The 19,013-nt window shown below is 40.3% G+C and overlaps 1 protein-coding gene across 2 annotated transcripts in view; it reads left to right on the forward strand.

Annotated features, from left to right (window-relative positions):
- STK17A (serine/threonine kinase 17a) overlaps window positions 1–19,013 on the forward strand; it is a 36,652-nt gene that overhangs the window by 10,464 nt on the left and 7,175 nt on the right. For both annotated transcript variants that reach the window (XM_081800770.1, XM_081800769.1), the window contains exons 2-3: window positions 993–1,205; window positions 8,592–8,736. In XM_081800770.1, the coding sequence (XP_081656896.1) occupies window positions 993–1,205; window positions 8,592–8,736 (358 nt within the window). The remainder of the gene's footprint in view (window positions 1–992; window positions 1,206–8,591; window positions 8,737–19,013) is intronic.

Genomic DNA, 19,013 nt, shown 5'->3' on the forward strand with positions numbered 1-19,013 from the left:
ATGTATGGTGATTAACATAACATAATAATAAAAATAATAATAATATGCACCCAGGAGTGCAAGAGACAACCTCACAGTTTGAAAGAAAACACTGACATTGGCATTTGGCATTAGGTATTAAAAAAAACTGTGATTTCTAAGCTGCCTTCCAACTTAAAGATTGGGTATTTTTGGGTGATGACTATTGCAAATTAATGATTTGTTTGATTAATAATATTTCATTTAGCACTTATGTGGCAAGTCCCATGTTAAGCAATTGATATGTATTATATACTTGAATTCTCACACAACCCTATTAAGTGGATTCTGGGGTGTCCTCTTTTACAGATAAGGACGATGAGATTTAAAAATGTTAAATGAATTGCCCAAGTGAGCTGCAGAACTATTTGTGGGATTCAAACTCACATCTAATTCTAGAGCTCATAACCTTAATTTGCTTAGTTTGTTATACTGACTCCCCTGTGACTCACTTATTAGTTTAATAACAAATGATAGTGTAGTGTATCAAAATAATGCTTGTTGTATCTGTCTTTATAGGAAAACTAGACCTTTCCAGCTGATGCTGTAGTTGAAATACATAAATGAGATCCCTAACTTTTATAGTTTTGAAAGGCGATATAGTATTAGAGTCAATTCAGTTCTTTTAGGAATTCTGATAACCAGTTTCTCTTAACAAGTCAAATGCCTTTTTTCAAGATTTAAGTCATTCTTCTGTATAAATGTGTAAAAAAAATAGTTTATGTATAACTGCAAAAAATATTGACTTTAATATTTGGTTATTCTCTATTCAGAAGGAATTTTGCAGGTTTACCAGTTATATTTTATTTGGTTATAGATGTACCTATTAAATTCCTAAGTGATAGTGCTGCATTTGTGTTTGAATTATGGTCTAAATTTGAATATCCACTGATGAATATTTGGAAATTTTATTAAAATTTACCATTTCTAGAAAGTTGTCAAGTTTAACAGTGAATGTTTTTGTTTAATTCTAGGGGGAAATTTGCAGTGGTGAGGAAATGTATAAAGAAAGATTCTGGAAAAGAATTCGCAGCAAAGTTCATGAGAAAAAGAAGAAAAGGTCAAGATTGTCGGATGGAAATAATTCATGAGATTGCAGTTCTTGAACTAGCACAGGACAATCCATGGGTCATTAATTTACATGAAGTCTATGAAACTCCATCAGAAATGATCTTAGTTCTGGAATAGTAAGTATTGTTTTCCTTAGATAAAGTTTGTTTGATAGTCCACACTTTATAGGATGCTAGTCATCTGTGATATGTTGTTGCAGCCTGGCTCTGGAAATCTGAAGACTTTCCAGAACTTTTTCATGTGTTTCTCTTTTTAATTCGGAAAACACCAGATTAATAAGAATGCATGTATATTAGACTTTTTATTTTCATTCTTTAATGAAATTCTTCTGATAGTAAAGTTCTCTTATGTTCTTATTAGAGGCATTCTTCAGAAAGTAAGTGGTAACACGGTAATACTAAAATAAGAGACATGTTACAATCCCTTACATGTTCATATAGTCTGAGTTAATAATCTCCCTTCTTTCAGAAACAATTGTTTTGATTCATACCATGTTTTCATTTGAGTAAGTAGAGACTGTATAGGAAACAGCTTTGGAAAATGAAGTTTTTTCTTCTTAAGAAATCCTGTTTTCCTCTAGTGGAGGGCAGCTCCAAGGAGTTGTACAAAATGGACAGTTTTTCTAGGAAGGAGGGTGTGGCAAAAAGTTATTAGCAAAAGAAAAGAAAGGATTGTTTCAGGCAAGATCGCCTTCCCTTGTGGGAAGGGCAGGGGGTCTTATTAGGTGGGATTACCTCATCTTCTTTTGGGGGGATGGATAGGGCCCATGTGAGATTCCTCACTGATGTTGGTCAGAAATTTTCTGACTGACTGGTTAAGACTTATACTTCTGAGGGCGGTTGAAACTGCGGTGAGCGTAGGTATTAATTAAGCCCCAGTTTGGGGATTTGGTCTAAGTGATACCATTTTGGGCCTGTGCTTTTCTTTTTAACAGATATGAAGAGAAATTCCACATAGACATACATATATATAAATGGCCTATATGTACATGAAAAATATTGATTCTTATGATTTTTATAATATAAATTTGAAAATAAGTTTTCAATTTCTCCTTATAAGAGTGGCAAAAATCATAAAGAGAAAATGATATTCATGGGCTGAACCATCAGATTTATATTACGGGTGGGAGTATTCATTGGTGCAACTTTCCTAGAGGACAGACTGGAGTTATGTATCAAAAACTTAAAAAAAAAAACCCCACAACACTCTTTAATCCAGCAATTTCACTTACATATTTTTTCACAAGGCAATAATCAGGCAGTTGGGCAAAGATGTGTTAGAAAATATTTAGTGAAGTTTTTTTTTTAATGTAGCAAAAAAGAAATAACCTAATTGTTCAATAGAGAGGGGTTGGTTGGTTAAGTAAGTGATAATGTCACAAAGTGAATTACTGTGCAGTCATTTAAAAAAAGCTAAGGTGGATCTAAATGTTTCGACATGGATTTTTTTTTAATATTGTTAAAAAGAAAAAAGTTAAAAAATGTGTGTAGTATTGTTTTTAAAAAATTTAAAAATTTGTAGAAAGCACATTCTGGATGGCTAAAATAGTGGTTTCCTCTTGATAATTAACTCAAGAGCATCGTGTTCATAAATTTTAATTCCATAATTTCACTTCTAGGAATCCCTTCTAAAGGAATTATAAAATGTGAACAGTGAGAAGTACATAAGTGTTTCACACAGGGTATTTTTAATTATAATCGGAAAAATATTAAAAATGGGATGGGTAACAAATGTAGTATATGTGGATCATACCTGAATAAAGTTGTTTTCTAACTTAAAAAAAAAAAAAAAAAGCTGGTTTAGGAATCTCATATATAAATGCCCTGCCTACCTAGGTTTTTGGTTTCCAGTTTGTTTTGGAGAGGATCAAGGCAGAATTAGAAGTTGATTCTAGAAAAGACTTTGTGAAGTATTATTCTCTGACCAGATTCCTCTCCTGTTCTCACCAAACCTGCTCTTCAGCCTTTAATCCTGAGCTCTTCTCAGGTCCCCTGTCTTTCAGCCAGCCCCTGCCTTTTTTCTTTCCCATGATTCCCTTTCTTCTTCAGTAGTTAGTTTGGCTGACCTCTCGCCAGCACCTCGCGTTATTTCCTTCTTCCTCCTAGTCTTCCTCGGCAAGTCCTTTGGCCAGTTTGGAACCCCAGCCTGTGCTTCCTCCTGCACACTCGGGGAAGATTTGTGTCATCTTTGACCTGCTTGTTACAAGGTGAAGGGTCCTCAGATGGGCTTTCGCTGTCGTTGGGTCATTCTTTACCTAATCTCTCATTCTTTTAATGTGTCGTCCCCACCCCCACCCCCCACCCCCCGCCTCCCCTGCCAGGATCTACTCAAAACTTTTAACACACTTGCTACATCACCACTTTCCATCTTTTCTCAGATACCTACCAGCAGGCACCCTCCCTCGGCGTCCCTCACCCTTTCCCTTTTGTTCGAAGTTTCCACTGCTTAACTCTGAGGCTGAGACCTTAACTTGGGCTCTTTAATTCTCTTCGTTCCTTTTCTAGGGCCATTGTTTTGTCTTTAAATCAGTTCACTGACCTCTGTCAGCTCTTCAGCCCCTCTTCCAAGGCGGTTCTTTTCCCTTGTCTTCCAGTGTTGCTGTCTCTCTTATCCTAAAATTCCTTTTCCTCAGCTTTGACTGTCTTTAAACCATAGTCCTGGCTTGCTCTTTCCTTTACTGCTGTACTTTTTAAAGGAGCAGGCTGAATTTACAGCTTTCCTCACCTTCTAGTCCATTTTGTTCTTCGCTATTCCATGCATCCACCATTACTCTTCATTCTGCCGCACCTGCTCTTCTCAAACCCTGTTTGCCAAAATCTGTCTTCTCTTTTTAGTGTTCACTTCTCACTCTCTCTAAACACTTTATTATACCTTTCTTGAAATGATGTTCTTTCTTGGCTTTCAGGGTCCTCTTTTTTTTTTTTTTAAATCTGTCACAGCCTTTTACCCTGCTTCTACTGTATGAACACAAGTGCTCCCCAGAGTTCCTTAGTGTTGTTCTTGTCATATATTTATATTCTGTACATTTACTCTGATAACAATCTATGTTTGTGGCTTCAGCTATTATTTACATGTGATTTTTTCCAAATCTTTGTCTCCAACCTTGGACCTTCTAAGTTCTAACTGCCTACTGCGTATCTCTGTATCCAACCACACATCATTATCAATTCAGGATCAATATGTGTGCACTCCTGCATTGCCCTGATAATGCCTGTTTTTCTCTTGTTCCCCATTTCCATTGTTACCCCATTAATTTCATAGCTCAGGCTAGAAACCTTGACTCTATCCTCATTTCCCTTATCTCCTTTAAAAGCACGTATATAATAAATTACCAAGTCTTCCACTTAAGCCTCACCCCTGAATCCCTTTTTCTTGGTACTTGCTGTTTCTCCTCTGTTTTGGGTCCTCATTGTCTCTCCCATGGACTCTCAGTAGCTTCTTGGCTGATCACCCTGGCTTCAATTCTAGGATGTTCCGCAGGCTTCTGTTAGGTAACTAAGACGTAGATGTGGTGATACTATTCCCTGCTTAGAAGTCTTTGGTGGCTTCTTTTGATTCAGTGATCATGGTTTTAGAACCACAGATCAATATGATTTGGCTAAAAATGTGTTCTACTTTTTGTTTGAAGGTAAAGTCTGAGAAATAAATTTTTAGATATTGAGATATCAAAATTCTTGGCCACATCCATAGATTGTTGTTAGGGAAACAGGCAGGTTTATGTTCACCGTGTCACTAATGCATTTCACATACACTTAAGTATCCTCCATATGCACTAGGTGCTAATAGGTGCTGGTGGTATAAAAGTAAAAACAGCATAGCTCTTCCCTCCAGGTGCTACAGGTTTAGTGAAGGAGAGAAAAATGATTGCAGCAGTGTTGGTGTTTACTAGAAATGCTTGCTAGTTGCTGTGGGAACACAAAGTATAATATTCGTGTTAAGAATTTACTGTGTGCCAGGCACTATGCTAAGTCTTTCAGCCAGCTTTATGTAAATTATTTATATGCTTTATATACATTATTTGTTTTATTTTTAAAATTTTTTCTAGCTTTATTGAGATATAGTTGACATAAACCATTTTGTAAGTTATGTATTGTGTAATGATTACCACCAGAGCATTAGCTTAACACCTGCATCAGGTCATATAATTACTTTGTGTGTGTGTGTGTGTGTGTGTGTGTGTGTGTGTGTGTGGTAAGAACATTTAAGATTTACTCTCTTAGCAACTTTCAAGTATATAATATAGTATTATTAACTATCACCACTGTGCTGTACATTAAATCTCCAGAATTTACTTGTCTTGTAACTGGAAGTTTGTTCCCTTTGACCAGTATCTCTCCTTTTCCTCCACCTCCCCACCCACTGGTAACCACCATTCTAGTCTCTGTTGCTAGGAGCTTTGCTTTTTTAGATTCCACATGTAAGTGGAATATGTTTCTATGGCTGAATAATATCCCATTATATGTATAACTTCTTCTTTGTCCATTCTTCCATTCATCCATTCATGGACGCTAAGGTGTTTTTATATCTTGGCTATTGTGATTAATGCGTCAGTGAACATGGGAGTGTAAATCTTTTTGAGATTCTGTTTTCATTTCTTTTGTATATATACCAGAAGTGGGATTGCTAGATCATATGGAAGTTCTGTTCTTAATTCTTCGATGAACTCCATACTGTTTTCTTTTTTAAAGATTTTATTTATTTGACAGAGCAAGAGAGCAAAAGCAGGGGGAGCAATAGAAGGAGAGGGAGAAGCAGGCTCCCCACTGAGCAGGGAGCCCGATGCGGGGCTCGATCCCAGGACCCTGGGACCATGACCCGAGCCGAAGGCAGACGCTCAACGACTGAGCCACCCAGGCGCCCCTATTATTATTATTTTTAAAAGATTTTATTTATCTATTTGACAGAGAGAGAGAGACAGGGAGAGAGGGAACACAAGCAGGGGGAGTGGGAGAGGGAGAAGTAGGCTTCCCGCGGAACAGGGAGCCCAATGCGGGGCTCGATCCCAGGACCCTGGGATCACGACCTGAGCCGAAGGCAGACGCTTACCGGACTGAGCCACCCAGGCGCCCCCAGACCGTTTTCCGTACTGGCTGCACCACTCTACATTCCCACTCGCAGTGCCCAAGGATTCCCTTTTCTGCACATCTTTGCCAACACATGTCTGTGTAGTGGAAAATAAGCACTACTAAAGTAAATATACCATAATACAACCGTGGAAGTCTTGCTGTAGTTAAAAGATAGGGCACAACAAAACCTGTAGCATTTGTCTGGCTTCTATGGGAAGAAGGATACTTCATGTGAAGTGGTTGGTAATGTTCTTATACTTCCTGTTAACCATACTTAACAGATGCTTTTAAATGTTGCACACTGTTCTTTAGGATAATTTTGTTTAGTTCTACTCATTAATATGACAGTTAATGGGGTCAAGCTTACATTTAAGCAGATGTAAACTGGGATGATTGCAGACTGTATCAGAGGGTGTGCAAGTCTTGCTGGTCACTGAAGGCTAGGCTAGCCTTTGCAGCTTCTTTAATAGTCTCATTTGAAATACATCCTTGGAAATTTTCAGAAAACTGTAGTTTTATACTTCATATTCTGTGCTTATGTAAACTACTTAACTTGTTGGGAAAACAAAGGAAACCCTTACGTTAAAGCAAGGATGGGTACACCTTATAGTGGAAAGAAGTTATAATAAATTGCTCTTAAAGTTTAAGTAAAGAAATCTTCTCACTTACGTAAATGGACCTTTATTGAATTTTATTGTGAATGGTGGTAATGAGCTGAGAGACATTGCTGGGAGACTTTTTCAACCAAGATACAGTTCTTTGTTTTAGTTGAGGAACACGGACAGTTCTGAGTTGTAACTGGCAAATTGTGGTGTGTGCGTGCAGGGGGCCATATGTTACGTCCTGGTGTATCTCTAGCTGCTTGGGACTGAGTTGACCCAGCTCATACTGACTTTTGCTTTAGGTCATCAAATCCATATTAACAGTATAAGGTATTGGCAGGCTGCAATTAATTTACTCTGTAATTATGTTGTGAATGTTCACCATTTCTTTTCTTATGACTTGTATATTACTTTAACCGTGCCTGAATATGTGATGGGCATTTTACAGTTAAATACATAAAAATGATTTTAATGCTTTCATATTTGTTTCTTTTTTTTTAAAAGATTTTATTTATTTATTTGACAGAGAGACACACAGCGAGAGAGGGAACACAAGCAGGGGGAGCGGGAGAGGGAGAAGCAGGCTTCCCGCGGAGCAGGGAGCCCGATGCGGGGCTCGATCCCAGGATCCTGGGATCATGACCTGAGCCGAAGGCAGACGCTTAACGACTGAGCCACCCAGGCGCCCCCATATTTGTTTCTTAATACTATAATCAAAATATAATAAAAAATCAGTTGTATAGGTTTAGCCAAAATGAAAACCTTATCAGCCAATGATCACCTGCAACTGTTCAGCTAAACTTCAATATGTTCTTATCTAATTTGGTGACAAATTGTCTTTCCTTATATGGGCAGAATTTGGAAATAGGTTGCTTAACAGAAAAGGAAAGAAAAAAAGAACTAAATTATCATACTGAAAGGAAATTAAAAAGTAGCTCTGGTCTGAGAGCAGCATGGCTGTTTGGAGTTATATATTTCATGTCAATTTTGTGACAACTTTATGAAAGCAACCCAGTCTATTTTTTTTTTTTTAAACACATACAAGAAATTTTGAGATATGACATGAGCTGTCATTTATGGTATGAACAAAGTGTTTTAAGTATGGACTTTATGCCAAAGAGAAATAAAAATTTTTAAATGTTGATTATTTTTTTCCTCTTATTGGCAAAATTATTTGGAGGAAAACAAACAAACTGAGATGCTTTGCCCAGAGGTTAGAAGAAAGTTTAAATCAGTATTGCACTTTTGGTGAGGATAGGCTCTTCCTATTAAAATTTTAAATGCACATTCCCTTCACTCCAGCTGGTTCGTTCTAGGTGTCTACACTTGGGAGCTCTTGGCACATGAACAAATGTGTGAGAAACTGTAATGTGCCTTCTCATCACAACATTGTTTATAATTGTGAATAACTAGGAAGAAAGTAAATGTCCTTCAAAGGGGTTTTGTTTCTCCCTCTCCTCCCTGCTCATGCTCTCTCTCTCTGTCTTTCGTTATCTCTCTGTCTCTCAAATAAATAAATAAAATCTTAAGAGAAATTTTCACTTGAAAGTATGTTAATATATTTTACTATTAAAGTTTAATTCTTGAAGTTCTTAAAGTGATGTTTTTATTTAGCTTTGGAAATGTTAATCTTACCTCATATTAGAAGCTTCATATTTTTATTTAAAAAAGAAAAATGGATTTAGGCAAGTAGACAGACATTTACACACACTCAAATTATAGTTTATCTAAATAAAGATATTTAATGTGTAAAATATTAAGAACAAAAAAAGGCTAAATATTTTTAATGAGCCCTTTCCCTTTATAATTAAAGTGTGCTTCTGTCCTTCTCTAGTGCTGCTGGGGGTGAAATCTTTGACCAGTGTGTTGCAGACAGAGAAGAAGCTTTTAAAGAAAAGGATGTTCAAAGACTCATGAGGCAGATATTAGAAGGTGTCCACTTTTTACATGCTCATGATGTAGTTCATCTTGACTTGAAGGTAAGATCTGAATTACTTTACAGTTTTGAGATGGCTAGAGAATGACCCTCCAGGTCTAAAGTATTTAACAGTGATTAATTCAAACATTTAAAACACAAGTTTGTGTGTTTTATTAGGTAATACGGAAATAAAGGTTGAGTCTATTCTTATCCTCTTGCCAGTTAGTTTTATCAAGGAGGTAAAGTACATGTGTGTATATAGAAAGGTAAATAATAATACATTGCCCCAAAAAATGAAGCTTAGAGGATATTGGTAGGATAGGTGAACTCTTCCCGATAAGAGACAGGGTTTAAGCTAGACCTTAAAAAATTAGGATTTAGATAGAGAAAATACAGGAATGTAGAAAATAGAAGATAAAATTCTATCACAAGAGTTAGGAAAACTTGTTGGGCAAACATAAATGGAATAGCGTCACTGGAATTGAGAAATGAAATACGAGATATTGACAATTGAGAAAAGGCCAGATTCTAGGGGTTTCGAATGTCATGAAGAGGGAGATGACCTTTTAGCAGGAATATCTGAAAAACAGTGTTGTAGAAAATTAGGCAGGCAGCAATAAATAAAATAGAGAACTAAAGAGATTCAAGGCAGGTAGATACAGAATTTAGAATTATCAAAGAAGGAAAGGGAGGAGGGAAGAAAGAATACACAAAGGGCAGCATATCAGTTATGATGCTTTCAGGTAATCAGAATGCTGGCTGAGAGTCGGGGAAGCAAAAAAGGAAATTTTATTGGCTAAAAAGTCCAGGTATAATTCTAACTTAAGGTATGACACTATTCATTGATTCAGATATTACAAGTAGTTGGTTTTTCTTCAGTCTCCAGCTCTGCCTTCTCAAAATGGCAAGAAGACGGTAAGTTAGATGCCGCCATTTTAGCCTTGGAATTGTCCAGAGATGCAGCAGGAAAGAGCCAGGTTCTACTTATTAGCTCTTTCAGAAGTCCTGAGATTCACTGTCACCAAACCAACTTCGATTGGTCTGGAACTAAGAAGTGTGCAGGGGGGATGGTGCAGGGTTCTGACTGGCCAGGCCAGCATGACCAGTGTCATTTGCTCTAACCCTGGAGGGGTAAATTCCTTCTCCCATCCCAATTGTTTTTCGGACCAAGAGTGGGGAAGGGTTGGATTCTCAGACCAGTTCTGTTTCTAGAAGAACAGAGGGTGGGTGGGTGCTCAGGAGACAGACAGTGAATGCCCACGACAAGTATCCTTAGCACATTCCTTCAGGCATCTGGGGGAGAGGAGTCTAAGATCCCTGTTGATGGTTGCTTCCATATTGAGTCCAGGTATGGCTGTGGGGAAAGGACACATTCCTCAAGGAACACACCAGTGACTCCGGTTCTTTCTCAGCCAGAGGAGATAGGGTTAAAGAAGGAAGGTAACCTGAGGAGACTGGACCCCTGGACCCAAAAAAGGCTTTCCTCTCCTGGACTTCCGCAGCTTCATTTTACTCAGCATCTGCCAATCTATCTTGACTCCTGCTGTAGTTTGCCTTCTGGCAGAAAGGAGACGCTCACGGCAGTGGCTCTCCGGCTGTGACAAGGATCAGGATCACCAGGAGAGGCTTGTTAAAGCAAAGGCTAGGCCCCAGTTCCAGAGTTTCTGATTCACAGTAGGGCCATGGGAGACTGGTACTTGGGGTCCAGGCACCATTTTGAGAACTGCTGCAGTCAGGTGCGCTGGGACACCCAGTAGATAGCCCACAGCACATGAGGCCCTAAGCCTCCATATTATGGTCTTAGGAGGGGGAGAGCCTTGAGAAACAAATAGATTTAGATGAGGTCAGGAAGGTGGAGCCCCCATGATGGGATCAGTGCTCTCGTAAGAAGAGGAAGAGACAGCAGAGCTCCCTTTCTCACTGCCACGTGAAGATACAGCAAGAAGGTGGCCGTCTATAAGAAAGGAAGAGAGCCCTCGCTAAGAATCAGATAATCTGCTGTCACCTTGATCTTGGACTTCCCAACCTCCAGATCTAAGAGCAATAAATGTCAGTTGCTTAAGCCACACAGTTTATGGAATTTTGTTATAGCAGGCCAAGCAGACTGAGACAGAAGGAGACTGTTTCACATAATAAAGGTTTATTTTATTTAAAAAAAAAAAAAAAGATATCCCACAGCGTGAATAGCAGTGTTTAATCTTCACTGCATGAAGGACCACGCTCAAGGAAGAGTGTACAGGAGTGTACAGTGTGTACTTCGGAGGTTGACTTCTAAAGTAAACTTGATAAAAGTCCATCTGAAATAAGGTAGAAGGGCAATAGGTATTCCTTCAAATACTAGTTTCGTACAGAAAAATACAGGGGAAAGAAAACAATTTGGAAACTTTCTTGTTCTTTTCTGAAAAATGCCAGTTTACATTCGTCTTGTAAACATATTTTTCTCAAGGATATTAATTTTTTAGTACAGTGGCTAAAACGCATGGTTAGAACACTGTAGACTGTGGTAGGTGAAGTGGCATTTTTGGAAGGCACGTGTGGACATGTGAGTGGAGTCCCAGGATGTGAAAGCTGAAGTGGCTGTAGAGGTCACCTAGGTAAAACCCTCACAGCTAGCTGAGGGAACTGGGCCTTTGTTTTTTTCCCTTGAGTCTGTCATATGCTTCGAAATTCAGAGATCCTTGCTACAAGAAATACCCATCTCTGCCTCCCTCGGGGACACTTAGCCAGCCGGAAGAGATGGTCTCTGCAGTCCAGACTTCAGTGGACTCAGACTTTAAGAAGACTCAGTTAGTGTCAGCCATGCAGAAGAGTTCCCACAAGTAATGTTTGTACTGAGCTTTTTTTTTATGTTGGGTTTTACACACTTAACTTTAGAAAGTCCTATATTTATTTTTTATGATGTTTTGCTAGTTTTGTGATGTAAAAAGGACTTCCAGGAATGAACCCCAATTTAAATAACATTGCACCTATAGGAAATACGCTTTCGATTTATGACAGCTCAACCTTTAACTATTATTCAGGAACTAATTAAGTAGCAGGTCAGACAGGTTGCCAGCACCATGTGTCATGGGTCTTTGATGTTCCTTGAAAGCAGCCGAAGGTGAAAATTAACTCTGTATTTACTCAAGGAAATTATATCCCCTTCTCCCCAGTACCCTCAGTATAAATCATATTCCTTTCTCCCCAGTACACTTGGTGTAAAATTCTTTCTGGATTTAATAGAGGCTTTGATGATGGGCCTTTGATGTTAGACCCTGGACTCTTCATATGTCCTAGGCCCAGAGGAGCTAGAAGACTGGGTGGCCTGGCGAGTTCTCAGCCGTCCCTCTGCCTCATAGTGGTCACAGGTGCAGTCAGATGTGTCCCTATGTGAACCGCTGAAGGGGCAAGGTTGCAGACGGAGTTGGTGTGGCAGCCGTGCAGATGGGAATGATTTTTACCGCAAGGTCCTCTCCAGTTGACTTTCTGTGACCTCTGTGAGTCTGGACAGAGAGTCGCCTGTCCCACACCTTTTAATAGCCGTCTGCCCCGTGACAGTTTATGCTTATAATGTTGACTCTTGAGTCTCCATAAGAGCTGGGAAGCTACAAAGCTAAATATGTTTCCTAACGTTTTAATTCTGTGCAAATTGACAATCCCCATGTCTAGGGTAACTTTGAGTTAGTAGACTCTTTATTCTCCCATTATGGTTAAAATGGGAAATTCTTCTCCCAGAGACAAGAAGTAGTTAGAAGTTAGAATAACTATTGTAGTTGCTCCTATAAAAGAGATAATTGTCACAATGGGAAATATGCTACTTGGCTTCAGGTCAGACCCCAGATGGGCAGTTTGCCAAAAGACTGATTCACTGATGACTCTCAGCCAGATATCTTAAATTGAACATGGCAAATGCTTTGAGCGGTAGCAGATGCGGATCTTGGACTGTTTAGAGGACTACAAAAATAGAAAAGACACTAAACTGTGATTAAGGGAAAGCCCATTTATTTCATGTACATCGTGGCAGGATTGACAAATCTGAGAAACAATAACTCTACCAAAGTCAGGACAGAGCTAAAAGCCTCAAAATAATCTCAGTTGGTGACTTAGTCATTGGCATAGTGGCCTGCTTTTACTTCAGTCAGGGATGGACTTGACCAGAAAGAACACACAGAAATCCAGTCTCTTTGTTGGTTAGATCTTTCAGCAGTTCTGTGCTAGGTACTCAGTCATTAGCTTGTCCACCCTGTTACATGTATATGATGAGAAGCAGAGGAGCAGACCAGGAACTAGGAGCTGGAACTTTCCCTTTTGAGATTTAAGTTGGTCACTGACAGTTTGAGCATCAGTGTATTACTTGAAAGAGGGGTGACATTTCTAAACAGACTCCCAAACTAAGTTGGACAGTAGTATTAACCTCTTTCTGTACGATGACCTGGGTGTTAATAAATTAAAAAATCCACTTGGATTTTCATTGCCTGATAAAAATGTTCCTGAAAATTTTGTTCATGGTACCTTAAGGCTAATTAAGCAGGGTAGCCTCAACTTTACAGTGATCTTATCCCGGGGTGATTGTTCAGTGACTGTTCAGTGGGCTATATATATAGGAAGATGAAGATACCAAGGTAAAAGAAAGGATTTCCCGATGAAGCAGAGAAATACGATTTTACAAAGATCTCTCTACGGCCTTTGTCTGTTTGAGGACAGTTTGTGTGTTTCCTGTTTCTTCCACTGTCATTGTCTCTCCAGTGACCTTGTTTTCTCTTACCACCTGGGATTCATGCATCCTCAACAGAATTAGGTATCATGAGCCACAACTTTTTTTTTTTTTAAAGATTTTATTTATTTTTGACAGAGAGAGGGTGTACAAGCTGGGGAAGAAGCAGGCAGAGGGAGAGGGAGAAGCAGGTTCCCCACCGAGCAGGGAGCCCGACACGGGGCTTGATCCCAGTACCCCGGGATCATGACCTGAGCCGAAGGCAGACGCCCAACCGTCTGAGCCACCCAGGCGCCCCGAGCCACAACTTCTTTATCATGAACTGGATTCCCTAGAAAGGAGGTCTAACTAAGCTGTAATGCCGGTGTACTTTTCTTTGTTTTCAGCACAGATGCTTCACTTCCTTGAAGTGGGTATATTTTGCCATCAAAGACTGACGGATTATAGTCCTGTAATTGTACTTATGTTTTATTTAGAAGAGTTAGGTCTGTTTCTAAAACGTATCTGTGGTCACACCAGGGCACAGTTGGCAGAAGCTGCGTAAGAAGCATTACCTGTGAAATCCCATGAAAAGAGCTCTGATTGTGAGCTATGTTATTTCCTAGCAGTCCCTCTGTCATCTATTTAATGTCTCTCACTTTGGTAGATGATGGATGCAAGTGACGGGACCTAGATTTCAGACACAGTAACATTTTAATAATTTGATCACGTTAATTTAGAATTTACTACATTACCACCACACCAACTAGGTTTTACATGATTACTAAAGAAAGCATTTCCCAGGGAGTGTACAGTGTAAACAAAATGTAAGGGGAAAACATTTCCGCTATTTTAAGGGAACAAATGGTATTTAAGACCATATACAGACTGTGCATGTTGTAGTAATCACAGACGGCCCTCATGATGTGGTGAAGATTTCCACTTAGCAATATTTCTCTCGGAATTTTTTAGGTACTGGGAAGGGCAAAACATGTTCAGTGATGAATATATATCACAGAGGCAACTTCACTTATCTAATTTGTCTGAATAATGACGTTTGATTTTACTATAGGATTTCATTAATGTAATAACACTAAAATTGCCTTGAGAAGTCTTGGGACTCATAATCCTAGGTTTTTTCCTGAAGATATAGCTAGAAGCCAATTAACAAAGAGAATATAGCTTTATAATGGAGTTTGTTTATACACATTACCAAAACCTCTCGTTATTGTATCATTGAGAAGAGAAATTGATTCTAACACTGATCAGTTGCGCATTTTCAATCCTTCTGCGTTGGTGGCAGGAGGGGTGCTTTATCTGGTTTGGATTAATTTATAACAATTTAGCTCACCGCTGCAGTGCAGACTTCTGTAGTGACAGCAATTGGTTGTTTTTGTCTTTCTGTTCAGTTCTAAGTTTTTACTGTAGCCAGAACTTTCTATGATTAAGAAAACAGTTTTTTGTACGAAATTACAGATTACACTGAGCCACAGGGTGGTGGTTTTCACTTTAGACAGAAAGTCTGAGTTTTTATGAGTAAGTTTTCAAGATGAACTACCATTCCATAATTGCATAGTGGTAACAAATTAGGACATTATGCAAGAGATGTTAAGAATTTCCTGAACATTTATTGGGGTATCATTTGGAATTTTTTTTTTTTTTTTTTTAACTAAAGGAGTTTATAGCTGCACTGTTCAATCCAGTAACACTGGCCGTTTGTGGCTGTTGAGCCCTTGAGAACAGAGATGTCCTCAAAGTGTGAACTCCAGGCCAGATTTCAAGGACTTAGTATGGGGGGGGAAAGTAAAATAGCTCAATAATTTTACATTTTACATATTACATATTGAATTAAAGAAATATTAAAATTAGTTTCACCTGTTTCATTTTATTTTTTATAATATGTCTACTAGAAAATTTTAAATTATTTTCTGTGACTTGCATTACCTTTCCATAGGACAGCACTGGTTTGAGGACATCCACAGATAATTAAGCCAGAATGACGTGTAATATAAAGATCACTTAGCCTCTCAACTTATTTTTCAACGTATTATAATCTAGGTTTTTCTCTCATGGTTTTACTAAGAATTACTTCTTCAGAAGTCTTTCAGAGGTGGTTTATTTGCTGTATTCAGTGGCCTCTTCTTGGTCCTCATTCTTCCCCGTGTCCTGTTTGACCCTTTCCTTCCTGACTTTCTTACTACAACATGGTGCCTAGGTCCTTAGCCTCACTTCTCAGACTATTTCTGAGTGCCCTTGTCACTCTTGTTGCTTTCCGTTATAGATGTAGTTACCGGCCAAAACTCATCTTGGCCACTTCTCTTCCTCTCGTTTACTTCCATGGTTTTAGTCTTGCCTCTGTGTCCTTGTCCTCCAGAGCAGTATCCTCAGCCTTGTATTCTCTCCAGACTGAATTTCCAACTGTCCTGGGCGGTTCTGCAGGCACCTCAGATTCTGGGTCTGAGAATCAGAATCGAACCAATTGTCTTCGCTTGCTGACCTGACTGTATTAGTCAGTGATGAAAGCACCTTATTGTTCCTGCTTCTACACAGCATCAGTCACAGTGGGCTGTGGATTTTGCCACTGTAATGTGTAACGTGTCTTCTTTTTTTTTTTTTTATTCCATGCTTCATCATAGCTTCCGCACTCTGTCTCTCTCTCCCTTTCAAGACTTTAAAAACAGGGTAGAGGCACATTCTTCAAAGACCTGTTCTTGTATTTGATAACCCCTCGCACACATCATGCTGTATATTAGCTCACCTGTGTATACTTTGGCGTGTGGCCTGTTCTTTCCCTGGAATGTCCTCTTGTCCTCCCCTCTGGTCTGCCTTCTGCCAGTTCTTCCAGAATGGCTCACAAAGCCCTCTGATTCCCGTTCCTCCACCCCCATTTGCTTACCAGTCTTGTGCCTGCCACCACACTTGTCCCTTCCACCTTCGTGCTGTCCTCCAGTTTGCAGTTCCTCCACTCGTAGCTTGTCCTTGCCTCTGGCGAGGTCTTTCCTCTCTCTGGAATGCTCCCTGCCCACCCCAGCCCCAAAGTATTCTGCCGTGACTGGCCCCTTTGTGGCTCCAATACCGCCTCCTCAGAGGAACCTTCCCTGACTACCGTGAACATCACACACACACGCACACAGACGCACACCCAGCAGACACTCTCTCATCCATTTCCCTACTCCCAGTTCTCCTTAGTGCTTCAGAGCACCCGAGGAGTTACTACTTATTCGTACTTGCTTGTCCCCATTGGAATGTAAGGCTCCAAAAGAACATGGGACTTACGTCGTCTTTTCTGTTATTTTCCCAGTAGGCAGTCAATAAAATTTTTTTGAATAAGTGACAGAAACTTTTTTCTCCTCCAGGGCCTGCTCACTCTCCTCCTGTATAATTCTCCAAGGCTGCATTATTCCCTCTTATTTATTTATTGCCTGAGTGCTTTGTCCACGACAGCACTTGTCGAGCCTGATGGTCCTCCCCTCTGTTTTCTCTTCTGATGACGAACTGTCACTAGAGACTTGTGGTTGCGCCGATTTACAGTGCCTCCATTGCGGACACGAAGTAGACATTTTAGGATTCTTTTTTATAGTCAGTTATGTCCCTTCCATTCAAGCAGCACCTACTGTGTGCCTCCTGTGTGCTGGCCCTGATCCCGGTGCTGTCACCGTGCCCAGTACTGTGTGACGCGTGGAGCCACAGTCTTCCTTCTCTGTGTCTGAATCCACACTTTGGGCAGCCTACAAGCGTTTTCATAATAGAGAAGGGCAGGATGGATGGTTGGGTTGACAGTAACCCTTTTAAAAGAGAGGAACCACCTAGACCTCAACTTCCTGTTTCATATTGCAGCTCTTCACTGTTGAACGTTGTTAGAAGCTTCTTCACTGCCATCCTAGGTCTTCTCAGCAAGCTGACTCTAGGCGAAGAAGAATGGGGGAAAGAGTACACAAAGATAACTGTTGTGAGAGAGAGAGCCTGGCAGGTAGGAGAGACTGAACAGTGTCTGCTGAGACGGTCTCCACTGTCGCCGAGCCAAGGGGAACAGGTTTATGATGAGTCTGGAGAGCCAGGCAGGAGCTCGAACCAGCTGGGGTTTGTATGCCCCGTTAAGGAGTTTGGAAGTTAAGACTAATGGGAAGCTACTGAAGGGTTTAGGCAGGGGGGTGACAGATCGGATTTATATGGTGCAAAAGATCCTTCTGTCTACAGTATGGGCAAAATAGAGCCTAGCAAACCATTTAGAGGCTGTGGCAATTGAGCACAAAACTGATGGTACCTTGAATGGGTGTTCTATAGTTGGAGAGAAATAAAGTCTAGAAATGCTTACATTTGTGATTTAAACTCAGTAGGATGTAGTGAAACCTCAGCTAAATGAGGAGAAAGTGGGGACAGAGGAATGGCCAAGGTGATTCTTGGTGTTTTCTTCTACCTTGCTGGGTGAGAGTGGCATTCCCTGAGGTGACAGTCATTGGCATACGGGGAATCTGATTCGGGAGGGAAAACAGTCTGGTTTGGGCATGCTGAATTTGAGTAGCTGTGAGACATCAAAGGGGAGAGGTTAGGTAAGCAGTTGGTTGAAGAGGTCTGAGCCAGAGATAAAAATCTGTGACTCATAATGTCTAGGTGATAATTAAGTCCTGGGTGCAGATACACTGTGTCAGGTGAGAGTGTGGCATATGAAGAGCGAAGAGCCTCAAGATCAGGCCGTGGGAAACCCACTGAGTGGGCCTGCTAAAGGAAGATGAACCAACAAAGGAGACAGAAGCAGTAGCCAGAGAGTTAGGAGGAAAACCAGGATAGTGGTTTGTTGTGGAAGCCAAGAGAAAAAGCGTCTATAAACAAGGAATGAGCAGCAGCAGCGTCAGGCACTGCTAAGGTGGTGGTCGGGAAAGCGTGGGAACAGGTCATTAGATCGCAGTGACCTAGTGACCTGCGGCAGAGGGAGGAGGAGACAGAAGTCAGATGGAGGGGTTGGATATGCATGGAAGGAAAGGCAGTGCTAGGGTTCATTGTAAACCTCTGGCGGGAGAACCACAGTGTGACGGAGGGGACAGGAAGATACAATAACCCAACAGTGGAACAGGTCTGTCATGTACAAGATGTTGTGGAGTAGAGAGAGGGGGCAGGCATCAGATCCTCCCTGGAGGGCCAGAGGGGGCGTCACAGAAGGCTTTCTTGAGGCACCAGTGCTTTGTTGAGACCTGCCGTGGATGGAGTGAACAATGAAACTAAATTTGCCAGGCAGAGAAGGGGAGAGGGCTTCCTGAGCAGAGGGAATACAGAAGGCAAAGGTGTGAGACATGGGCGTGCATGTCTTGTGTAGGAATTATAGCTTGTTGGATTTGGAACGCAGATTGCCTGTGGGATGGGGGCAGGAGGTTAATCGTGAAGAGGAGGTGGAAGCCAGATCATAAAACACCTGGGGTGCTGTAGTGAGGTATTTATACTTTATTGGTACCAGTGGTTCTCAGTTTATCTTTGGAAATATTCTTAATGGCAGAAGACAGTAAGTACAGACCCTTTCTGAAGCAACATAAACTTTTCTTTCAAAGGTCATTTTATTTTAAAAAATGGAAATGAATTTTATATTCTAGTGCATAATATATGTTTGACTTTTTATGTAAAAGTGCCTTAGGTTATTTGGGTAAAAGAAAAAAATGACCCCAGGAAGATGAACC

Source organism: Leptonychotes weddellii, chromosome 12 (genome assembly GCF_054177405.1).
Source record: "Leptonychotes weddellii isolate Sample4059 chromosome 12, ASM5417740v2, whole genome shotgun sequence".
NCBI lineage: Eukaryota > Metazoa > Chordata > Mammalia > Carnivora > Phocidae > Leptonychotes > Leptonychotes weddellii.